Source organism: Tachysurus fulvidraco, chromosome 7 (assembly GCF_022655615.1).
Source record: "Tachysurus fulvidraco isolate hzauxx_2018 chromosome 7, HZAU_PFXX_2.0, whole genome shotgun sequence".
Taxonomy (NCBI): Eukaryota; Metazoa; Chordata; class Actinopteri; order Siluriformes; family Bagridae; genus Tachysurus; species Tachysurus fulvidraco.
The window spans coordinates 28211443-28237159 of record NC_062524.1 but is presented as its reverse complement, the minus strand read 5'-3'; the positions used below and the strand labels follow the sequence as shown (position 1 = coordinate 28237159).

The following is a 25717-nucleotide window of genomic DNA, read 5'->3' as shown; positions in this document are numbered from 1 at the left end:
CAGTACAGACTGTCAGAAGATGTCTGACTCCAAAACTCTGACTAGATCTGAGTTTTCTCTGACTCTAACTTTGACTCCTCTGTGTCTCTGCTCTGACTCCTCTGTGTCTCTGCTCTGACTCTAACATTAGCCTTTATTCTTCTCTGTGACTCCACTCTGGTGTGTGACTCCTCTACCTGCTCTGACTCATATGTGACTCCTATGTGACACCTATGTGACTCCTCTGTGTCTCTGACTCTGCTGTGACTTTTCACTCATGTGTCCGTGACTCCTTTGTAAATCTGTTATGACTCAGTGACTACTTTGACTCCTCTGTGACTCTGTTATTACTCTGTGCTGTGACTCCTATGTAACCCCTCTGTAAGTCTCTGGCTCTCCTGGTACTCATTTGATGTGACTTCTCCGGGTCATGTAAATAACCGTGTGACATTTGTGTCATCATTTTTTTTTAAGGACTTTGTCTATTTTGTCTGTTTTTATATTTCTAAGCTCACTGTATATGAAGAGTTGAAAAATAGAAACAAACGCTATTTCTAATGTATAAATGTTATATATGTATAAAATATTTTTTAGTGTCTATTTAAAACCTTTGCTGTAAAGTAATAGAAATACTGGATTTTTTATTCTCTGGTGCAGATCCCAAGGTGTGATTCCCCCCGTTGAGATTTTCACAGTTCTTCAGCCCTGCTTTTGTTGCGCAAACGGCCCCATCACCTGTGAGTCCTGGCTCATTTGCATTTGTTCACTCAGAGTAGCTCAGATCCAAGGCAGGAAACCTCTGTCTGTGACGGAAAACTTCAAGGCCTATCTATACAAAATAGTCTGTTTAATTTATATTAAAAAATTGTGTGCTAAGGTTTGTCATTGCCATAGTGCATATTCAATTCAATTCAAGTTTATTTGTATAGCGCTTTTTACAATAGACATTGTCTCAAAGCAGCTTTACAGAACATAAACACAGAGCAGAAGGTAAACATAATTAATGATAAAGGAAATAACGAATAATAAAAGAAATAAGAATTAACAGAATAAAAATTCTAGATTATTATTAGTTGTATATAGTTCACAATGTGTATGTATTTATTCCCCTATGAGCAAGTCTGAGATGACTCAAGGCAGCAGTGGCAAGGAAAAACTGCCTTAAATTGGTAAAGGAAGAAACCTTGAGAGGAACCGGACTCAAGGGGGAACCCATCCTCATATGGGTGACACTGGGGGTGTGATTGTAATATACAGTCAGTTAAATGTGGTATTGGTGTAAGGTTCAAGGACTTCTGATCTCCTGAGTATCACAGAGTCTAACTGGAGATGTCTCGGGATTCTTAGAGTCGGCCTCGGCTCAGTGGACGTCCAAAGGCTTTGTCCCACAGAGGACGTTGGGAGCTGGTACAGTGTCTGGATGCCTCGGGATGGGTACAAAGAGAGAAGCAGTGGAAAGGGATTAACATATCTGCTGTTCATAAAAATGTGCTGGTCTGATGTACTGGTGCATGATATTATGGCATATCATATTTATATAACCCTTGTGCAGACCTGGGGTCTATTTGACTCATCTGGAAAGTTTAATGTGTCATAACTTGGGTTTCCTTCTACATATTTGCCTGAAATTTACCAGTATTGTTCCAAATTATGAACTTTGCAAGTAAAATTAATCTTGTCCTCCCGGGTCAATTTGACCCAGGGCACATTTAGTGGGGCAATAGGTCACACTTTTACCCTTTTCAGCGCAATGAACATACATACCTGTACAGACACAAAAATGCACACATAAAATGTCCACTAACACACGCACCCAAAACACACACTCACACACCACACACACACACACACACACACACACACACACACACACACACACACACACACACACACACACACACACACACACACACACAAATTGGGCATTGCATTTCATTATGCCTTTTGATACACTTTTGCTATGCCTTTGCCTAGCAGAGGAGTGTGTATGAGACATGAGGAGTGTTTGGAACAGTAAGAGTGTGTATGAGACATGAAGAGGAGTGTGTATGAGACATCCCTTACTTGGGAAAGAATGAAAAGTTGCTAATACATGAATAAAATGAAAACTTGCTAACACTTCAGTCTCCAACTTATGTTTGTAGACAAATGTCATAAGCTGAGTGAAGTTAAGGTCCACGGCTTTTGACAGGTTCTTACACATACAGAATAAAATGATGGCCAATGAAAATGAAATTACATCAATGAATTATAACACCAAAAGTGAATTTTGAGAACAAGAACCCAACATGCCTCCACAGAAGATGCACCATGAGTCAAATAGACCCCAGGTCTGCACAAGGGTTATATAAATATGATATGCACTATGGCAATGACAAACCTTAGCACACAATTTTTTAATATAAATTAAACAGACTATTTTGTATAGATAGGCCTTGAAGGTTTCCGTCACAGACAGAGGTTTGGCCTGGCTTGGATCTGAGCTACTCTGAGTGAACAAATGCAAATGAGCAACACTCTCCAAGTGTAAACTTGTGTTTGTTCTATGATGCACCCAGAGTATAACATGCACTGAGCTTGTTTACATTAGAATGCACACACAATGTAATTCAAGGCGAGCTTTTATACATTCTGTATCATTACCGTTGCCAGTTGGATTTGGCTGTTGGGTTTGGTCCCGTTTGTGCCTTCTCGACGGCCAACATCTCGTCCCCCAACCATTTCTCATCTCCAAGACATATTTCGTCGGCGACTCTGTGTGCTACTAATGTCTTTATTCTCAAGGTTAACACTTCTATATATGGTTATATGGATGCAGTTAATTTCCTACAACTGTCATGCTGTGGTTATCTATGACTGAAAATTTCTCTCGCCGTGGAATTCCACAGCAAGCGTTAAAACCCTTTGCATGCAGATTACTCCCAGTAAATACACTGTAGGCTTCATAAGCTTTCACAACAAGAAACAGATTTCATCTAAGTTTACAGTCAAAATAAGCAATATTAATCTTATCAAGTCTATTACAGGAGAATACATGATAAGAAAAAGAAAAGCAATTCAGAGTTCTCCTGAACGTCTGAAAATAAAACATAATAAAACATGCATTATAATTTTCTTTTCATTAGGAATCTTCTTCCTGCTGATTAGTTACAGCGTCTGATCCCTCGTTGTCTTCTTCTAAACACTCATATTCAAATCTTTCAACTCTTCAACCTTTTGTATTTTTACATCAATTTTCCTTTGTTTATTTACCTTACATTTCACTTTTCTTTCCCTATTTTTCCTTCTCTTTGTATTATCTATGTCCATCTGTCCACTGACAGATAACTTAATTGGTTGTGGTGTACCTTTATATTTATTATTATTTATTTGCTGAGATCCAGTATCAGGGCGTAGGAAGATTCCTGTAACTCCATCCTGTACATGCCAGTCTCTCACAACATTACAGATACATTTTACAATGTACAGTTTCATTAAATCAAGCTTAGTGGTTTTGCTGAAATATACAGGATTCATTCATGGCTCTCAGCAGTAATCAGTTTGTCAGTGACGGGGGGGGGGGGGGGGGGGTGGGGTTTAGGGTTATTCTGATGTTCACAATTCACCAAATGGACCTTAACCTGAGGAAACAAACATGAAACCTACAGGATTTGCAGCACAATTTTTACTAGTTTAAGTTTACTTATACATTTAATATTTACTTTCACTTCAAAAAAGTGACATGTTAACTGGCTAAATTAAATGTCTTCCTCAGCATAGAGAGAACAATCCCATACAGGACTTCTCATATATGAGAAGGGAACAAAACTACAGATAAAATCATGTTAGAAATGCTCGGCAGGTCAAACAGACACATCTTTTACTTTTGATGAGCTGGATGGATGGATGGCATATAACAGAAGTGCAAAGAGTACAATTAAGAGTCAAGAAGCTTTTATTGTCATTACAACCATATATATCTGTTACAGTACACAGTGACATGAGACAACATTTCTCCAGGATCATGAAGCTACATTAAAAAAAGACAGGGCTATAAGGACTTAGTAAGTTAGTCCTAGATACATAAAGTGTATCTGTACAACCTGGTGTACACAGTGTGGGACAAGACAAACAAGACAGACAAGACAGTGCAGGACAAAAGACAATACAAAAAAAAAGACAATAAACAGAAACAGCGCCAGTGTAAATACTGTATGTTAAACAATATGGTGTTATACTATATATACTATATACTAGAATGAACGCAGTGTTATAGCAGCAGTTACATGAGATAATGTAAAGGATTGTGCAAAACCAGCAAATGCCTGAAATGTGAGACGGTGTGTGCAAAGGGCAAAAAGTGTGCAAAAACATCATGTAAACAGTTTGATGGATATATAGTGGAAGTGTGTGTATTTGGTGTAGGTCTGTGCAGTCCATACAGGTGTGTGTGTGTGTGTGTGTGTGTGTGTGTGTGTGTGTGTGTGTGTGTGTGTGTGTGTGTGTGTTGTGCTCAGTTCAGTTTCAGTTATTAAGGAGTCTGATGGCTTGTGAAAAGAAACTGTTACACAGTCTGGTCGTGAGGCCTGAATGCTTCGGTACCTTTTTCCAGATTGCAGGAGGGTGAAGAGTTTGTGTGATGTATATATACTCTTATATAAACACGGCCATTCCCCTCCCCCACTTGGGTCAGTCTAAACACCTCTCTTTTTTCATGCATTTACAGCATTTAGCAGACACACTTATCCAGAGCGACTTACATTTTATCTCATTTTTATACAACTGAGCAATTGAGGGTTAAGTGGCAGCTTGGTGGACTTAGGAATCAAACTCACAACCTTCCGACTGATAGGCCAACACCTTAAACACTAGGCCCCCACATCCCAGGACAGCATTTTATCATGCTACCCAAATACACACCACTGATCAAACGGGTGAAACCAGCAGTGAGGACAGTAAAGGTGTGTCCAGAGAGTTTGTCTCACAGTCCACGTGTGTGTGTGTGTGTGTGTGTGTGTGTGTGTGTGTGTGTGTGTGTGTGTGTGTGCGCGCGTGCGTGCAGTATACGTGCAGTTCCTCCATAAAGGACCATTATATAGTGTAAATAAACAGTAATGCACTTTACCTCACTGCGACCTGGATGACGCTGATGGGAATGTTGTCATTACATTCCTTAATCCCATAGCACAGGAACTCATCCATTTTGTTCTCTTCCCCTCCTTTGTTTACGGTCTGGATGTTCTATCAAATCATCCTATGCGTCATCTGATAGCGGACCCCAAGCTTTTGAGCATGCGCAGTCCATCTTAGCGTCCTGCCCATACAGTACGCCCGTTCTACTACTGCTAGTGATGGCGAAGTGAAGCTTTCTTGAAGCAGTGAAGCTTTCAACCCAAATGTATCGGAAAAAGGTTCATTACTCGAAGCTTTTCAGATCAGAGCTCGATGAGGACCTGTGCTGGTGAAAGCGCTATCACAAAATGTTCCACAACCAAACAACGTATTCATTTTAGAAGCAAAAATTAATGGATTGACAAATTAAGGATAGATTAATAAATAAATGTATTTATAAATGTATCAATATATTAAATACATGACCAAAGCATGTTCCACTGCATGCGCATGGTAACTCCAAACAAAAATGTAATAAAGATAACTTTTTGTATGGTGAATGTGGACGTTTTGACTGTTTTTAGAAAAAAAAATTAAACTCATGAATTTTGAAGGTACATAAGTGCAGACACACTTTTACACTATTATAAATCTGCCTTACAGACTACTGTACTGTAGGCTAGATGGATGCTTTGTGCTTAATTATGTTTTTATTAAAAATTAGCAATCAGGTGTCCACCTGTTCAGCATGACTATATAGACACACAGTCTTATTTGTAAGTGTGAACTCATGAAATGGACATTGTAAGTGTTCTTGAATGAGTGACATGGATGATGTATTATTATTATTATTATTATTATTATTATTATTATTATTATTATTATTATTATTATTATTATTATTATTATAGGCCAGCTGCTGGGAGCAAATCAAACACTGGACCTAAAAACAGATTAATGATAGACCTTGTCTCAAAAGTATAAAGTGTGAACCATTTTAAAAAAGTTCATGCTATTAAGCGGTGCACAAAAGGCTTTTCTTGCATTCCTATATTTTTCAACTTATTACTAATATCCAATAAATATATATATGACAAAATATATGGAATGTTACATTAAATCGTATAATTGCCAAATGATGAGTGAGATTTAAGTTATAGATATAGGCTTCACAATAAAACCATATATATCCATATATTGGGCGAAATCAAATGAAAGTGTTCCCACATTTCAGAACGCGATATTTTTGTAACAGGCTCCATTGAAAACTCGCAACAATAAGCTCTCCTAAACTCGCTATACAGATTACGTGTAATACTCCAATACAACACACGAGGGCGCGCCGCCGCGTGTCGCGCACAATTTTAAACCTTTGAATCAGATAACGGGTCATTGGTCACGTGATTTTGCCAGAACGAAACAAGCTTCGATACAAAGCTTCAATGAAAATTTCATTTTTTGACACACGCCTCTGAGCTTCGGTGTCACTGGTAACATCACTACTGCTAGTGACTTGGGGCCAGTTGTTCAAAATCTGGATAAAAATGATCCGGATTTGGAAATCCCGTTTTTTTCTATTCAGGATCAGGTAAGCCGTCTTACTTTTACGCCGGTTTTTCAAAGCAACATTGGATTGGATAACCCTGATCCACATACACCGTTTTCAAGATTACCAAATACGGTTATTTCCGATGATCAAATTATCTGGAATGATTAGTGTATTAATTGATTTACGATGCCTACCCAGCTAATCCATAAGTGTCAAGACAAATACAGCAACAAGCAAAGAGGCAATGACAGAGAGTCAAGAAATGATGATGAAAATAATTATTATTAATACTTCAGTAAAGTTTATTAAAGCTATCCTGTTGTTAGTGTGGTATTTAACTTATGACCTGTGTATGGACTGACAAAGGTGGTACATGAGGAAGCAATTTGACAACAATGCAGTAAATAATTTAGGTGCATCAAAAAAGCGTGTTCATGATACCAGCAGACAAGCTAATCCAGCACAAATTAGTGCATAAAAGGTCACCAAAATAAAGTATTTGAACCTCGTAATTAAATATAAAAGGAGGAGAAAAACAGCAAGGTCCACTTTTTGAAAAAAGACACCCCCTTCAATAGGCTGGCTATGGCCCTGTATACTGACAATGTTCTTATTCACTCTGTAACCTTTATTAGCTGACATTAACTACTATAAATATGTTTGTCATAATAATAAGAGGGGATGCTACTAGTATAATATTTGTATTTTTTAATATCAAATCTGTATGTTTTTTGTGGGATGAAATCTACAATAATAATAAAATTAATGATAATAATGTTAAATGCTACAATGTTAACATACTGTATTTCATAAAGCTGTTAAAATGTGATATAGATGGAGCTATAGAGAGTTAAAATCAGAGAGGAAGAGAAGGAAGTCTTTAAAGAATTTATTCTTCTCCAATTGGAGAACACACTGGCATCAATAAAACAAGAAATGCCATATCTTTACCCAAATGATGATGAGGTTCCCTTCTGAGTCTGGTTCCTCTCAAGGTTTCTTCCTCATGTCTTCTCAGGGAGTTTTTCCTTGGGAAAAGGAAAGCCTCTGGGTTGCTCATTAGTTATAGGGATAATTAGATTTGTAAAGTTCGCCACGACAAACTTTGATGTTGGCTTTGACAAAGCAAGTATTCGCAAAGGCCGGTGCTTTTTGGAGGTGAGCGGACATAAGGGTCAGTGTTACTTTTGGAAGCAAGTAGACAGAAAGCTAGGGTGCCAAAACATTTGGAGGTAAGTCCGACATACTGAGAACCGATGAGCTGTTGTTACTGCGCATGCGTAAATCACTGAACTGATACAGCAACAAATGGACATGGTTATGATTTAATGTCTTATCAACGTATGAGTGTTTAACTCAGTTACATTAGTTTTTGAAACAACTGATGGAGCGAAAGAAACATTTCAAAATTATGCTTTTTTTTGTAAGTTTTTGTAAGTTGATGAAGATTAGTTTATTAACTTTATGTCTTTAAGACATGTATAACACCCACGTTTGCACATCAATGCCTGTACTGGGTGTTTTAGTTGCAAAACTTATATTTAAGAAACATATTCAACTAAAGTTATGATTAAAAAGAACTTTTCAAATGTGTTAAATTGATTGTATTAATATCTGCCGGCAGCGGGATGATGGAATTTGCGTCACTACTTTGGTGGTATGCTTATCTGAACATGTTTTAGTAAGTAATTAGATTTTACAGGTTTTCATGAGAGGCGACATTGAAAAAACTGGGTATGTGTGTTGTTTTTTGTTTTTGTTTTTTTGCAATGGTGTAGAAATGATATAAACTTTGTAAACCTTACAGATCTTAGAATGTGACAAGTGTCAAAAATATGGGAAACCTTTGGCTGCCGACTGTCGTCGTCATCAGTTAGTGTCTGTTGTTCAGCCCTGTTCTGCTTATTAAATATCACTAGTCTGTGTTTAGACACATTTATTGTCTGTGGATTATAGGGCTGTCCTTACTATAGCCCAGGAATATTCCTCTCTCACATCTAGGGTACAGTTTCTATTAACCATGTTTGTACACACAGCATTTTGATCCGAAATCCCACATCTTTGTAAGATACAGAGTTTGACCACAAGGTGGAAGCAGAGCATAAAGTAAATCATGATCAGACATCCAAGCATTTTATTTGCGAATCTTCCAGAAGTTTCTAATCACGTGCTGAATCCAAACAAACGGATCTTTTTAAATGAACCTTTGAAGTGAATCGGATCTACAAGAGTCATTTAAAAACATTTCACAGCCTAAACTGGGCTAATAATATTATGGATGTTGAACTGTGTTTTTTTTTATGCTGCACACATTGTGTATGGGTCAGAATTATTGGAACCCTCCATCATATTGAACAAAGCTTATTATTTATTTGTACTATTTGGTGTCAACCAGAAGTTTCCCTTAGAATATGTTTTTTCCTTCCTTTTACCTAAACAATGATCAGATAATTAGACACAGATTCACATTTAACACACATGTTTTTAATGAACAACCACCAAAGACACACAAAACTATTAGCAGAGGACAGAAATAACAAACAGTAACTGTTGTGCTAGTTATTGTAGAGGTTTGTGGTTTGTTCTCAGTGTTCAGCTCTCCATCTCACACGCATTAAAGGGGAAGTGGTGATGGACGACTACACTGTAAAATCATAACTTCATAATTTTACACAAGGCCTGTGAAATTTCTAAAGTACTAAAATCTGCAAAATCTAATCGAAATGTTAAGGCAAAGACACAAATCTCTGGAAGTAGATCAAATAAAATCTTATTATACTCATTTAAATTTTCACATGTAAGAATGAAACCTGTGACATCATGGCTCCCTGAGGGTGTACAAACTTATGATCACTTCAGTCTTCAGTTCTAATGAACTTTACTGAAATTACACTCTAACTTGTTAGAATTCTTAGATATTGTAAATGTAATTTAATCAAACAAAAATGAGAGAATTTTAAACCTTATTTCCACTAAATAGATCTAAAAAAGTTGTTTCATATCAATCACACGTCTCCATTGGTGAGAGAAAAGTGTGTAGTGAGCGTGTAGAGACTGAACACACTGAGACAGGACTTCCGCCCAGCGCTCTGATGAATGTGGGACAGTAAAGACGCTAAACTAACAGTAAGGGAAGGTCGTGAACAGCAGCAACACAACTGCACTGAACACAACGTTCTTCACTGATAATGACGTTGAGGAGAAACAGGAACATGCTGGTGAATATTGTAACAGAAATCAGGACTCTCAGGACTCTTCTTCTCCTGCTGTGCTGTAAGTTTGTGTTTTTCCTTCACAATCACACATCACAGTATAGTTTGTGAGTGAAATGATGAAGCTGAAGCTGTGATGCAGGTTTACTGTGTGAAGCTGGAGACGAGACAGTCACACTGCAGGAAGTGGAAGGAACCACTATAACTCTCCATACTGGGATAACTGGGATTCAGAGTGATGCTCAGATTCAGTGTTTTTATGGACCTGAGAAACTAGAGGAAAAGATATTGAACAGTCAGGTGTTTAAAGGAGAAACTGTTACAGACATCAGTGAGAGATTTAAAGAGCGACTGCAGCTGGACAGAATCAGTGGAGCTTTAACCATCAGGAACATCAGCAGAACTGATTCTGGAGTTTATTTATTACACGTCATCACTGGAAGTGTCTCATCTAGGACTTTCAGTGTCAGTGTTTATGGTGAGTAAAAGTGTTTCATGTCTCCTTCATGTCTGTATTCAGTCTCATAACTTCATAATTACACTGAGACACCTAGGAGCCATGAGGAATCAACTGGGAGTCTGGCTGTGAAAAAACCCTGGAAAATTACCTTCTACACTGAGTGAGAATTCTGCTGATGACCTGCTGTTTAAATGTCTGAGCAGATAAGAAGTAGAATTAAACAGTGGCTTTCATTCTGCTTCATGTGACTAAAGTATTTAATGTGTTTGTGTTTTTAGCTCCAGTATCAACTCCAGTAATAATAAATGAAAGAGGAAAGCGAAGTGTGATTTTCACAGAGTCGTGTTTCCTCCTGGGTTCTGTGGAGAATGGAGAAGATGTGAAGTTATCCTGGTACAGAGAGAATGAGAGAATCTCCATCACCAATAACACAGATCTCAGTGTTCCCCTCAATCTCCTACTTCAAATACAACACCATGACATTAACACTTACATCTGTGTGTCTACAAACCCTGTCAGCAATAAAACAACTTCTCTCATCATCACACAGCTCTGTGATGTCTCAGGTACGTCAGTGAGTCTAAACTCTCATCACTTTACTGTAGTTAAGAAAAGAATAATGAATATTCATGATGGAGTGATCTGATTGGTCAGACATATTGTTGATTATATCATAATATTCACAGACAAATCTGATGGTTCTCCTTCACTGCTTGTTGTCCTGATATTAGATGGAGTTTTCCTGCTACTAATACTTACAGGATTTGTGTGGGTTTGGCTAAAAAGTAAAAACATCAAGGTCAGAAAATGCATCTTTCTGTTCCGGTGTTTAGTTTAGTTTGTACATTTCCCATGTTCAAGACAATGAATCAGATTTTTTCTCTTTAGCTCCTAAAGAAACTTGAGGAAGTGACTTTCACTGAGGTGACAATTACAGCTCACAGTGCAGAGAGAGTTAAAAAGGTAAACATCCAAATCAAACTGTTCAAATAATCATGATGTGAAACGTGTTAGTGAGTTTAACCTTAAAGAAAAACCACAAAGTCTCAACCTGATTCAGATACTGAAATATACTGCTGTGTCTTACAGGAAGAAAAGTCCAGAATAACAGATGGTCAAGAGCTGAATACCTTCGTGATGTACTCAGCTGTGGAGACACTGACATAATTCAGTACATACTTATTTATCAAAACGATCTTTACATGATAATTAATTAATTTCTTTTATAGGTCACTGATCTATAATTCATTTATATTTAATAACCTTTGAATATTCGAGTTTGGATTAAAAATTATTAACATTCTCAATCTTTGTACTTCATTAAACTACAATTAAAAACAGTTTGCTCTTCAAGTAGGAGTTTTGTAATTAGTTTATTTATGTAACAGTGAGTTATTGCTGCTATGTGCAATACCAACACTGACCACAAGGTGGTAGCAGATCAGAAAGCAAATCCTGATCATGAGCATCTGTAAATATTATTTCTGTTTGTTTGTTTTTGTTTGCTATCCACTGAAGACACTGACACCTAACTCTAACCCTAACCCTATGAGACGCAGATCTTTACTTCTAAACCTTTTCAGTTGATCAGAAACAGTGTGACTAATACAGGTGATTGACAGGTACTTCTTGTTGCTCAGGTGTGTGTCTGTGTGTTTAGATTGATTACTTCAATAGTTCATAGGTGAAGACTGAGTTTGTTAAAAATGAGAGCTGTCTATGAACCAAAGCCCACAACTGAAAAACTGAAGAAGCTGAAAAACAAGCCAGGAAAAGCTACAGAAAAGATGAATGGAGCAGGTTGATGATGTCAGAGTTATTGCAGGTGAGTGTTATTGACTTTAAAGAGTTTAAGGGAAAAATGAGGTTTTGTTCTCAAAATCACTCACTGTGTGTGTGTGTGTGTGTGTGTGTGTGTGTTTATTACAGCTGTTAGTCAGGGTACTCTGTCTCCATCAGATGCTCTGGTCACCTATGAGAGTGAAGTCTGAGGGTTTACAGTACACACTGTCAGTAGATATCTGACTCCAAAACTCTGACTGGATCTGAGTTTTCTATGACTCCACCTCTGACTCCCCTATGTCTCTACTCTGACTCCTCTGTGTCTCTTTTCTGACTCCTCTCTGACTCTAACATTAGCCATTTAGTCTTCTCTGTGACTCCACTCTGGTGTGTGTGACTCCTCTATCTGCTCTGACTCGTATGTATGTGACTCCTCTGTGTCTCTCACTCTGCTGTGACTTTTCACTGATGTGTCATAACTCTGCTTTGACTCCTCTGTGACCCCTCTGTAAGTCTCTGACTCTCCTGGGACTCATTTGACTGTGACTTCTCTGGGTCACGTAAATAACGGTGTGACATTTGTCATTTTTTTAAGGACTTCATGTTTTTTGTCTGTTATATTTATAAGCTCACTGTATCTGAAGTGTTGAAAAATAGAAACAAGCGTTATTTATAATGTATAAATGTTATATATGTCTAAAATGTTTTTTAGTGTTTATTTAAAATCTTTGCTGTAAATTAACAAAGTGTGTGTTAAAGTCAAAATAACCTCATGCTGGAATTCTAAATAAATCAGAGTAATTCATATATAAGGACGTCTATGTGCTCCTACTGTAAGAGCTTTGTAGTGTTAATGTGTTCAGGTGATCGTGCTCATGTCATTTGTAATAAGGCAAATGTAATAAAATCTGCATGTTGTTACACCCTGTCTAGGGGTGAAGGTGCAACATGAAAGAGTACGAGGAAACAGAGGTAACGGAATAAACAATATTTTTAATGAGTAACAAATTTCACATGTACAACTGGGGTTATGTCTTCAGGAGCTGACAAGGCCACAATAACTAACAGAAACAACTAATTGTTGTACCCTTTAAATTCCCTGCTGTGCAAACAAACAAAAAAAGAAAACACAATTCCTTCCCTAACTCCCTGTACAAAAACACAACCAATAAAAGGTTCAAACAAAAATGGCATTGGTCTCCCTGCTGCCCCAATAATACTATATTCGCATATTTGCAGGTTAGCTAATAAGAACAAACATGCAATCCAGAGTCAAAGTCAAAAGAACAGGCAATAATCAGCATTAACAGGAATGTCTAAACACACTAATATCACAGACAACTCACACAATACTAACTAGCAGCAAACGAGTAACACAAACACAGCAAGTGAGCCAAAAAGCTAAAGCAGGAAGAGGTGGTGGGGGCTTTTATAGGCTGCAGGGAGTCAGCTGACCAGGCAGGGCGTGGCACCAGGTAACCTTCAGGAACCAATCGGTGTTCATCCTGCACAGAAACACAAACACCTCCCAAAACAGAGAACAAACATAAAAAAGGACGTAACAATATAAAATATCAGCACATTTTTAGTGTTTTGTAAAATACTGAATTTGGTGGAAGCAGCAATTTTTACAGAATTGCACTTTAGTTTGTAAAATATCAGGAAGGCATTATATTATAAATATGAAACATATTACACAAGTCTGTAGAGAAAGTCTGGACACTTAACATTCATCACTAATGAGGTAGGGCAAGGCAGCAGAGGGAAGGAAAAGCAACCTGAGGCAACATGAGTGATAAACTTGAGACCAGACACAAAAAGTGCTCCTGCATCTTCATCATCAAGGTGTCCAGTTAAGAGGGCAAATCTGGCCGTGCTCTCGGGGTGAGAGGGGCATATACTCTGTCTCTGGTCATTCACAGCAACACTAGTCAATTGTCTATATCTATAAGCATGTGAAGATAAAGTGAAGAAAGCTTTAATTCGAGTGCGTCACTATGACCTATGACAGAACATGAAAAGTGCAAAAACATAAAATATCTTATATCATATAGTGATGTGTTATATTATTTGGATCTCCTCACGGCTGAATACACCACAGGGTCTCTCTCTACTTCAACATCCGTTAATATGGCGTTTTCTTCCTGTAACACAGCAGTATATGAATCAGGAGGAGACTTTATAACTCCTGTGATTTTAAACCAAATCATTTTCTCCACAACTTTATCTCTTTATCTCTCTGCACTGTGAGTGATGATATTCGCATCAGAGGAAGTCAATTCCTCTGAAATTTCTGTAAATAAAGAAAAATTGATCAGATTAAATGTTACTGAACTGAACAAATATAAACACACTAAACACATGAACAGAAAGATTCATTACTTGCCTTTTGTTTTTTTCTTTTTCAGCCGAATCCACAAAGTTATTAATATTATAATTAATAACACAAAAACTCCAGCTGATATCAGAGCATCAAGCAGTAAAGGATCAGGTTTATCTGTACAGATTAAGATATAATCATAAATATAAGCAATTTATTTAAAAAAATACAGAATTTTAATACCAGTTACTTCATTAAGTTTGTAGTTGTTATTAAAATATAGATCATGTGTTGATGTATAACATAAAAGTCTATCACAGAGTTTATACAACACACACTAAGACCTGTGCTGAAGTAAACTACAGATCACTGAAGTACTGATGAAGTATTTACTATATCTGAACAATCTGAAGAGTAAAAACACTAAAGATTAAACCGGGAAAGTGTTTATTCACCTCTGTCTCACTCCATCATGAATATTCATTATTCTTTTCTTAACTACAGTAAAGTGATGAGAGTTTAGACTCACTGACGTACCTGAGACGTCACAGAGCTGTGTGATGATGAGAGAAGTTGTTTTATTGCTGACAGGGTTTGCAGACACACAGATGTAAGTGTTAGTGTCATTGTGTTGTATTTGAAGTGAGAGATTGAGGGGAACACTGAGATCTGTGTTATTGGTGATGGAGATTCTCTCATTCTCTCTGTACCAGGATAACTTCACATCTCCATTCTCCACAGAACACAGGAGGAAACACGACTCTGTGGAAATCACACTTCGCTTTCCTCTTTCATTTATTATTACTGGAGTTGATACTGGAGCTAAAAACACAAACACATTAAATACTTTAGTCACATGAAGCAGAATGCATCTTTAATCATTAACAGAATTCCCACTCAATGTAGAAAATAATTTCCCAGGACTTCAGGATTATTTCTACACCCATGATGCCAGTAGAAAGCTGTGATGTAGCAGGGTTACTGTTTCACCCTGAAGATTATTTCCCTATAACAGCAGCACATCCCCAAGTGTTTTATTACTTTTATACAACAGAAATTTCCCCAAACATGCATTTTTTTATTTAATAATGAAAATCTGATTATTTGTTTAAAGTTACATTTAATTACAGTGAATAAACACTTCTGTCCTGAAGAGATAAAAACAGCTGTAAAACTAAAAATTACAGCTTTACCTCTGGCTGTTACAAAGCACTGACACTGGAGACTCCTTCCATAAATCTCTTTACTTCACCAAATCAACATCAATATTTATTTAATACAAGTTGTATTTATTTATTTTTTATTTATGATGAAGTTATGAGACTGAACACGGACATGAAGGAGACATGAAACACTTTTACTCACCATAAACACTGACACTGAAAGTGCTAGATGAGACACGTCCAGTGATGACTTGTAATAAATAAACTCCAGAATCAGTTCTGCTGATGTTCCTGATGGTTAAAGCTCCACTGATTCTGTCCAGCTGCAGTCGCTCTTTAAATCTCTCACTGATGTCTGTAACAGTTTCTCCTTTAAACACCTGACTAATCAATATCTTCTCCTCTAGTTTCTCAGGTCCATAAAACCAAACTATATGAGCATCACTCTGAATCCCAGTTATCCCAGTATGGAGAGTTATAGTGGTTCCTTCCACTTCCTGCAGTGTGACCGTCTCGTCTCCAGCTTCACACAGTAAACCTGCATCACAGCTTCAGCTTCATCATTTCACTCACAAACTATACTGTAATGTGTGATTGTGAAGGAAAAACACAAACTTACAGCACAGCAGGAGAAGAAGAGTCCTGAGAGTCCTGATTTCTGCTACAATATTCATCAGGATTTGTCCCATTGCCCTGAACATCATCGTCACTAAAGAACTTTGGGATCGATGTAGTTCATCAACATCACTTCTGTAGCTGCTGTTCACAACCAACATTACTGTTAGTTTAACATGAATAAAAATGTGAGTACATTCACAAGATCTGGAGCAAATGTATTTTTATATTCCTCACCTGAGGCTTCCAGTAGCTGATAAAACACTGGTTTGATTCCATGCACCAACACCATCTACGTTACAGAGCTGATGTTCTGATGTTCACAATTCACCAAATGGACCTTAACCTGAGGAAACAAACATAAAACCTACATCAGCTGCAGTATTTGCAGCACAATTTTTACTAGTTTAAGTTTACTTATACATTTAATATTTACTTTCACTTCAAAAAAGTGACATGTTAACTGGCTAAATTAAATGTCTTCCTCAGCATAGAGAGAACAAACCCATACAGGACTTCTCATATATGAGAAGGGAACAAAACAACATAAAATAGTGTTAGAAATGCTCGGCCGGTCAAACGATGACCAGTGTAAATATTGTATACTGAAATACTGTTCAGACAATATTGCATGCAGTAATACTAGAATGGACACAGTGTTATAGCAGCAGTTACATGAGATAATGTAAAGGATTGTGCAAACCAGCAAATGCCTGAAATGTGAGACGGTGTGTGCAAAGGGCAAAAAGTGTGCAAAAACGTTATGTAAACAGGTAGATGGATATATAGTGGAAGTGTGTGTATTTAGTGTAGGTCTGTGCAGTCCATACAGTTGGTGTGTGTGTGTTTTTGTGTGTTGTGCTCAGTACAGTTCAGTTTCAGTTATTAAGGAGTCTGATGGCTTGTGAAAAGAAACTGTTACACAGTCTGGTCGTGAGGCCCGAATGCTTCAGTACCTTTTTCCAGACGGCAGGAGGGTGAAGTGTGTATGTGAGGTGTGTGTGGGGTCCACAATGCTGTTTATATTTACAGCATTTGGCAGACGTGCCAGAACAGAGAATAGTCTTGTAGTAAACCTGCCTCTTACCCTGAGAGATGGTGGAACCAGTGGAGCAGTGCTGGTAGATCGGAGGGTGTGGGGTGCAGTGTGAGGAGTGATGAGGGCTTTTAGGTAAGAGGCAGCTGGTCCATTTTTGGCTTTGTAGGCCAGCATCAGTGTTTTGAATCTGATGCGTGCAGCTACCAGAAACCAACGGAGAGATTGCAGCAGCGGATGGTATGCGAGAACTTTGGCAGGTGAACACAAGCCGTGAATCTGCATTTTGGATCATTTGCAGAGGACGGATTGCGTTCATAGGTTAGTGTTGGCTTTGCAGATGCAGTGTGTGGTGTAAATGTCCATGACAGAGGGAAGAGAGACTCCAATGATCTTCTCAGCTGTCCTAACTATCCGCTGCAGGGTCTTGCAATCCGAGATGGTACAGTTCCCAAACCAGACAGTGATGCAGCTGCTCAGAATTCTCTCAATGGTCCCTCTGTAAAAAGTATTCAGGATGGGGGGAGGGAGATGGGCCTTCCTCAGCCTTCATAAGAAGTAGAGACGCTGCTGGGTTTTCTTGCTGATGGAGCTGGTGTTGAGTGACCAGGTGAAGTTCTCCGCTAGATGAACACCAAGAAATTTGGTGCTCCTGACGATCTCTAAACATGATTCGTCGATGTTCAGTGGCGAGTGGTCGCTCTGTGCTCTCCTGAAGTCAACAACCATCTCTTTGGTTTTACATCCTGAAAATGTAATTGGTCTGCACATCCTGAAGGAGCTTTCATCGTTGATGGAGATTTCATCCACTCCAGCCTGAGATATGTACTACACACTGGATCAGCTAAACACAAACATACCTGGGGCATAAATGGCCATTCCTCTCCCCCACTTGGGTCAGTCTAAACACCGCTCTTTTTTCATGCTACCCAAATATACCCACTGATTAAACAGGTGAAACCAGCAGTGAGGACAGAAAAGTTATGTCCAGAGGAGCCATTTCATCTCTACAGCAACAGTTTCAGGATACTGACTGGAACATGTTTGCCTCACAGTCCACACTGGACTCTCACACTGACATGGACATTTACACATCATCTGTTTTGGACCATATCAACATGTGCATTGATAACGTCACTACAGTCAAACACATGAAATGCTTTACTAATCAGAAGCCATGGAAGAACTCTGAAGTCCGTCTCCTGTTGAAAGTAAGACATGCTGCTTTTAAATCTGGCAACGCAGAGGACTACAACAGAGCCAGGGCCAACCTGAAAAGAGGCATCAGGAGCCAGACATACATACAAAATCCACATAGAAGAGCACTTCTACAACTCTGACCCCAGACGCATTTGGAATCCAGACCATCACAGACCGATACCTCGATCTCAACCAACCAGCAGTGCCTTCCTACTGGAAGAACTCAATAATGTTTTTGCATTTTTCAATCAAATCATAGGACATTTCACCTCAATCGCTGACTCTTCTACTGCTCACAGTTCACTTTCACTCTTAACAACGGATGACTACTCAGCATTTAGCAGAGTGGATGCACGCAAGGCAGCTGGTCCGGACGGCATACCGGGATGAGTTCTCATGTGCTGGACAAATGGCACAAGTTTTCACTGACTTTTTCAACCGGGCACTGGCCTAAGCCACAGTTCCTACATGCCTGAAGTCTACATCATACATCATACCAGTGCCTAAGCACTCAGCTGCCGATTGCCTGAATGACTTTTGCCCAGTTGCACTCACACCTATTGTTATGAAGTGTTTTGAGAAACTGGTTCTGAGTCACATCACTGTGGGCCCACACCAGTTTGCCTATCACCTGAAGATGGTCGACAGAAGATGGTCCACAGGTCGACAGAAGATGCAGTTTCCACGGCTCTTTATTCAGCCTTCACCCACCTGGATAAAAACAACACCTACATCAGAATGCTGTTCATTGGCTTTAGCTCTATGTTCAATACAGTTCTCCCCACTGTACTGATCACTAAGCTCAGTGAGCTGGGAATTTGCACCTCCACTTGCAGATGGATTCTGGACTTTCTCACCAACAGACCTCAATCTGTTAGGTTGGGAAAACAGGTATCCTCAACCCTCATTCTGAACACTATCATCTCTACTCAACACCCTGTTCACCCTCCCCTTTCACACGCAGTAAGCAGGTGGTTATCCATGTTAGGCTAAAAACACACCCTAGGCTAAAAATTAACCCTAGGCTAAAACCTAACCCTAGTCGGACGGTTCTCCCGTCTATTCTATTCTCCAATATTTGCTCCCTGGACAATAAACTGGACTAGATCTGACTCGAATGCGCTACACGGCGAAAGTTTAGAAACTGCTGCATGTTTGTTTTCACGGAGACGTGGCTCAGAGACTCCGCCATTCAGCTGGACGGGATCACCTCATTTAGAGCTGACAGAAATGCAGCTATGTATGGTAAGACTCGTGGTGGTGTGTGTGGGGGTTTACATTAACACTGAGACTCGTGGTGGTGTGTGTGTTTATATCAACACTTAGACTCATGGTGGTGTGTGTGTGGGGGGGGTTTACATTAACACTGAGACTCATGGTGGCGTACGGTGTGGGAACTGTGTTAGCACGTCGTATGAAAGATGGAACTGAAAGACCCATTGGATTTGTGTCCAGGACCCTTACAAAAGCAGAGAAGAACTACTCACAGCTAGAGAAGGAAGGATTGTCTGTTGTGTTTGGAGTGAAAAAATTCCATAAATATCTGTATGGACATAAATTCGTAATCTGTACTGACCACAAACCTCTACTCAGTCTACTAAATGAATTAAAGGCTGTACCTCAAATGGCATCTCAATGAATTATGAGGTGGGCAATAATGTTGGGAGCATATATGTGATTTCTTATAGAGTTGGGAGAGATCATGGAAATGCAGATGCCCTCAGTCGTCTTCCTGTGTTACAACAATCTGAGGAAGAACCAGAGGAAGAACAGGTACTGATGCTGGACAGTGTAATGGACCCCTTAACTACAGCAGAGCACATTAGGCACTGAACTAATAAAGATCCTGTTTTATCAAGAGTGCCTGAGTATGTGCTTAAAGGCTGGCCTGATCACAATACATCTGAATTTATATTTTATAAGTAAAGACACCAAGAGCTCAGAGTTCAGAATGGATGTGTGCTGTGGGAGCCCGTGTTCTTATTCCAGTACAAGGACGTTTGAGTTTGTTGGAGCAGCTGCATCAGTTCCACGCAGTTATGTCAAAAATGAAGGTGTTGGCCAGGAGTTATATATGGTGGCTGAAACTGGATGCTGATATTGAGGCGCAGAGTAACGCCCCTGCAAGGGCACCAGCCATGGGAGTGGCTTTAAATCTTTATTTAAGATTTACTTAAGACCACTTTATTGCAAAATAAAGATTTCACCAGCTTTTTTTCCACTTCCTCAAAAAATAACACCTTTACAAGCATGTCGATTTGGGTAGGGACGGTAGGGACATGTCCCTACCAATATCCAGGGAACACTCAACTGTCCCTAGCAATAATTCGACCAAGCCTATATATATTTATACATAATCACTGATTTCCATCTGTGTCTTGTGCTTTTTTACTTATTTCATTTAACATTCATCCAGGAATCATTAAATAAGATGAAAAATATTTTTATAACAGCGTTCTGTAAAAAAATTGAAACACAAACGGTTAACAGATTTACCCCCTGCAATGAATCCCACCTCTGTAACTCACCTCTCTAAAAGGATTGGCCTTTGCCTTTTTTGAGTCCTGCCTCTCTAACCCACGTCGCTGTTTGGCTTTGTCTTTCTCGCTAATATGTTGAGGTCGGATGCAGCTATATTCCGTTGTATAAAGCAATTTGTAATGTGATTATGCAGGCAACCGGTATGTGAGTAAGGAAGTATTCTTATAACAACAGTTTTATGCACAAAATACGGGGAATGTTGTGTCACACACCGATTCAGGGGCAGTGTTTTTCACAGTACATTACAATCCCATATTAAATTAATGAGTTACAAATTTAAACATTAGTGTAGATCTGTAGATAGTGTAGATCTGGACTTTGAATGAAAGCCAAATCAACCGCAACCAAAACACATTGCAGTTCAAAAGCTGTCAAACAAGGGCCTTCATTTTCAGGAAAGTTGGTATAAGTAATATCCATGGCTTCACTATAGCCCAGAGTAAAGTGGATCCTTTGCTTTCACTGTGTAAAAACATACACAATAGAGAAAACACACTTTCCAAAAAGGCAGACCCTGTATTCTCAAAAGGATACAGCAACTGGAAAAATGCTCTTGTTAGTTTTGAACACCACCAGAATAGTAAGTCGCACTATCATGCACTTACAGTTTGTGTTCAAGAAGCATCGCCTGTAGATTCACAGCTTTCAAGTGCCTTGGCAAAGCAACAAGAGGATGCTAGGTATTGCCTGCAAAATATTGTAGGTTCAGTACAGTTCCTTGCTAGGCAGGTTATGGCACTTCGAAGCCATGAAACAGAAAATGGGAATCTTTTTTAGCTTTTAAAATTCAAAGCCAATGATGATGCACATCTCTCTAGTTGGCTATCCCGTTGTCATGACTATACTTCTCCTTCTGTGCAAAATGAGATTTTGCAAATGTTAGGAAATTGTATTGTCAGAGGCATTGCAGTCTCTATCCAGTCTCTTCCAGTTTTACAGTACTCACTCATTATAGATGGCAATTAGGATGTCTCAGGATTAGAGCAAGAATCTATAAGTTTTAGATATGCGGACCATGACCTGCTTCCACAAAAGGTTTTTATTGGTTTGTATGAAGTCTCATGGACTACTGGAGAGGACATTGCTAGAGTGGCTGTGGATGCACTCATGAGGCTAAATATTCCCATGACTAGTTTAAGAGGCCAAACATGTGATGGTGCTGCTAATATGTCAGGAAGACATTCTGGAGCACAAGCAAAGCTAAAGAAACAGCAGCCATTGGTATTACATATATGTGTGCATTGTGGGTCACATTGTCTTAACTTGATCACACAATCTGAATACCTAGCCAGTCCTGTGATACGAGATGCCTTGCAGTGGGTCCATGAGCTAGGGACATTAACCCAACAGTCTGGAAATGTCAAGTCTATAAAAACACTTTTAGATCTAATACTGAAGTGGCTAATATTCTAAGAGGAATGTCAGTTGATTTGAGAGGCCTTTTTGGTCATGTTGAAACCCTTGTCAGGCTGCTTTTAGTGGTCCCAGTGTCATCAGCTGAGGCTGAAAGAAGTTTTAGTGCTCTCCGAAGACTAAAAACATGTCCCAGAACAACAATGACACAAGGGAGACTGAACAGTATTGCTGTTTGCCATGTCCACCAGGACAAACTGGACAAAATCGATGTGAAACAAATATGCCAGCAGTTTATTTCTGGTAATGACAGATGTACACATGTGTTTGGCTTGTTCAAATAGCAAGTCACAGTACACACTAAGCTCTCAGTTTTTATGATGTGGCTAGTTACCAATTATAGTATATATAAATATATATTGTTGTTTAATTCACAATTAAGTAATTAATACATTGTGTTCTGTGATGTAATGTGTTGTTTTCAGTGTTCTAATGTAATGGAGTACAAATACTTCGTTACTGTAAATTTCATGTATCTGTACTTTACTTCGCTATTTAAATTTGTCAACTTTCACTTTTACTCCACTACATTTATTAGATAAAATGCATACGTTTACTTCGTTATATTTCCACTAAGCGTCTTTGTTACTTGCTACTACAAAATAAAATCAGAAGAAATGTGTGTGACTGCAATAAGGGAGGTTTGGTGAATCACTGTTCCTAGATTACATTACGCTCCGCACGCTCTACGGAGGACAGGTACGCGCAGCGTGCACGCGCAGTCAGAGCTGGAGGCGTTTATCTATAACATTAATCAGCGGAAATGTCACTATTCTTATTACCAGAGTTGTAGCACAAACAAAATATTAATGCAAACAATCCATTCAGTACTAAATAAAAATAACATTTATTGATTTGGTCTTTGTCTTGTGAATATGTTTTTATTAATGACTGCATTCATTGGACACACAGTTTGTAGAGAATACACACATACATGAACTGATCTGATTCAAGACTGGCATCATTACATCATCGATAACATTTTGGTGTCCACTTTCGCCATTAAATAATACCAGAACTTTTGGCTTACTATGTTGTCATATAATATATAATATAAAACTCTTCTTGTTTTAAATTCTCACTGAGGGCTAAAACCCCTAAAGATGAAACCCTAGAACTGCCCCTGAGCTTATGTTTACCGAAAATCACTGAAATTTTACTTTTTACTTTTACTTCAAATACTTAAGTACAGTAAATATCAGAAAATGACTTTTGATACTTAAGTACAGTAAATATCAGATAAGACTTTTACTTGAGTAATATTCTAAAAGGTGACTTTCACTTCTACCAAAGTCTTTTTCTAGTACGATACTTGTACTTTTACTCGAGTATCGCTTTCTACTACTTTATACAACACTGGTTGTTTTTCTGGAGCAGATCTGGAGGAAATCTGCTTGTTCAGGTTTTTTTACTTGCCCTGCTAGAATTCTTACTGGCATCATAAATGTCAAAAGCAAACTTACGCCCTTGCACCTTTATATCCGGTCGCCTCCAAAAATCACCGTCTTTACGAAAACTTCATCAAAGCAACATCAAAGTTTTGTCGCACCGAACTTTACAAATCTAGTTCTATAGTGTAAATAAACAGTAATGCACTTTACCTCACTGTGACCTTAGTGCTGAATGTCTCTGCTGGGAGTGTTGTATTTACATTCCTTAATCCCATGGAGCAAGAACTCATCCATTTTATTCGCTTACTATTTTTACGGTCTCCCCACTCACCTCCCCCCCGCTGGGCATTCGCTAAATTCCACGACGTAAAGTGGGCGTGTATCAGTTGGAAAAACGCCCTTTTTCAAAACAAAAGAGCATAATATGAAGGACAAAATAGTCATACAGGTAGATTTATTTTAGAAAACAAATAAACAACCAAAAACTACGGTTAGGGTTACGTTTTAAATAGGCCACGCCTACCCGATGACGCAATGTCTGTTACGCTGTTCTGAAATGTGCATCCCGTCTCGCTGTCTGTTCGGGAAGCATGATCATGACCAGGGGCAGTTCTAGGGGTTCATCTTTAGGGGTTTTATCCCTCAGTGAGAATTTAAAACAAGAAGAATTGTATATTATATATTATATGACTACATAGTAAGCCAAAAGTTATGGTATTATTTAAAATGTCAAAAGTGGACACCAAAATTTTATGCATGATGTAATGATGCCAGTTTTGCATCAAATCAGTTCATGTATGTGTGCATTCTCTACAAACTGTGTGTCCAATGAATGCAGTTTATTATTTATAGTGTGTCCAATGAATGCAGTCATTAATAAACAAATATTCACAAGATATTTTGCGGCTTTTCGCTGATTAACCTTATAGATAAACGCAGCTCTGACTGACTCTGTGCTTCTCCGGTCAGATAAAGCAGACAGCTGATGATGCACTATTAAAAGACTACAACACGCGCGTAAAAGCAAAGTAAAAAAAAAATCGCTCTTGGATCAAACTGATAAATAACATTCTTTCCCATCGACGACATGTCCTGCATTTTAACGTCATTTTTATTTTTGAAAGTAAAATTACACTTATAGTTTTAGGGTGGCTGAGATCACAGACAGGGGCCTGGAGCCACCCTAAAAAAGGGCTAGAACTGCCCCTGACCATGACCATTTTGATTTTGAATCTTTCCTGTTAAAATTCTCATCTACAACTAACTTCCCTGTAACTTTGACACACCGGTATCATCTACAGGGCTCTGAAGTTTTAAAGACAGGCAAAAGTGACATTTTAAATATCTTATTTTATAAATCTTCCTGAAGTGATTTTATGAAGAAGAAACTAAGACTGAAAATGGGACCCAGGCTGACACCAGTTAGTGTCAATACTGTTAAGTCATTACTTCTCTGTGCTATAAATACTTCCTCCTTCCAAATCCCTGAGCTCATGTTAAACCATACACTGATAGGAGCAGCACAGATTCAAATACTTTCAGTAATCCTGTCCAAAAATAAAGCTCAGGGAACAAAATGTGGCGTGTTTTAAACGCAGCATACAATTGAGTGGTAAACTGTAAATTATATACTTCAGTGATACTGATGGAAAGGACAAAAGGAAAAATGTGTGGAGAAACTGTTACTATGGCTTCTGAAACTACTTAATATTTCAGCAGAACTCAGGACTCTTCACCTGCACCACTGTATGTTTACACCTTCACTGTACAACAGGATAAACTGTACATTAAACAGAAAGAGTTTAACTAGACAAATAATAAAACTCCCTAACTAATCATTAGGTTAAACATCTATCTATCTATCTATCTATCTATCTATCTATCTATCTATCTATCTATCTATCTATCTCTCTATCTATCTATCTATCTATCTATCTATCTATCTATCTATCTATCTATCTATCT

The 25717-nt window shown here is 38.4% G+C and overlaps 3 protein-coding genes across 6 annotated transcripts in view; 1 reads left to right on the top strand and 2 right to left on the bottom strand.

Moving 5' to 3' along the window:
- The window catches only part of LOC113649997, a 174692-nt gene extending 161509 nt beyond the window's left edge, over window positions 1-13183 (top strand). The window contains exons 16-18 of the mRNA XM_047816683.1: window positions 11180-11254; window positions 11381-12116; window positions 12221-13183. Coding sequence (XP_047672639.1) covers window positions 11180-11254; window positions 11381-11458 — 153 coding nt within the window. The 3' untranslated portion in view covers window positions 11459-12116; window positions 12221-13183. The remainder of the gene's footprint in view (window positions 1-11179; window positions 11255-11380; window positions 12117-12220) is intronic.
- LOC113649943 (natural killer cell receptor 2B4-like) overlaps window positions 1-25717 on the bottom strand; it is a 469259-nt gene that overhangs the window by 301194 nt on the left and 142348 nt on the right. The window contains exon 1 of one of the 3 annotated variants that reach the window (XM_047815859.1): window positions 5084-5223. The gene's annotated coding sequence lies outside the window, so the exon portion shown is untranslated. Of the gene's footprint in view, window positions 1-5083 lie in introns of those variants that run through there. The other 2 variants (XM_047815856.1, XM_047815864.1) reach the window with 2 other exon arrangements.
- Window positions 13047-24232, bottom strand: LOC125145125 (signaling lymphocytic activation molecule-like). 2 transcript variants are annotated; one of them, XM_047815931.1, is made up of 7 exons: window positions 23963-24232; window positions 16409-16517; window positions 16176-16315; window positions 15759-16094; window positions 14931-15215; window positions 14460-14570; window positions 13047-14366 (listed from the first exon to the last, which is right to left on the bottom strand). In XM_047815931.1, exons 3-7 carry the CDS (start codon window positions 16258-16260, stop codon window positions 14305-14307), a joined length of 879 nt encoding a protein of 292 aa, XP_047671887.1. In that variant the 5' UTR covers window positions 16261-16315; window positions 16409-16517; window positions 23963-24232; the 3' UTR covers window positions 13047-14304. The 2 variants fall into 2 exon arrangements, with proteins under 2 accessions (XP_047671887.1, XP_047671888.1); XM_047815932.1 differs by having other exon boundaries at window positions 13047-14217.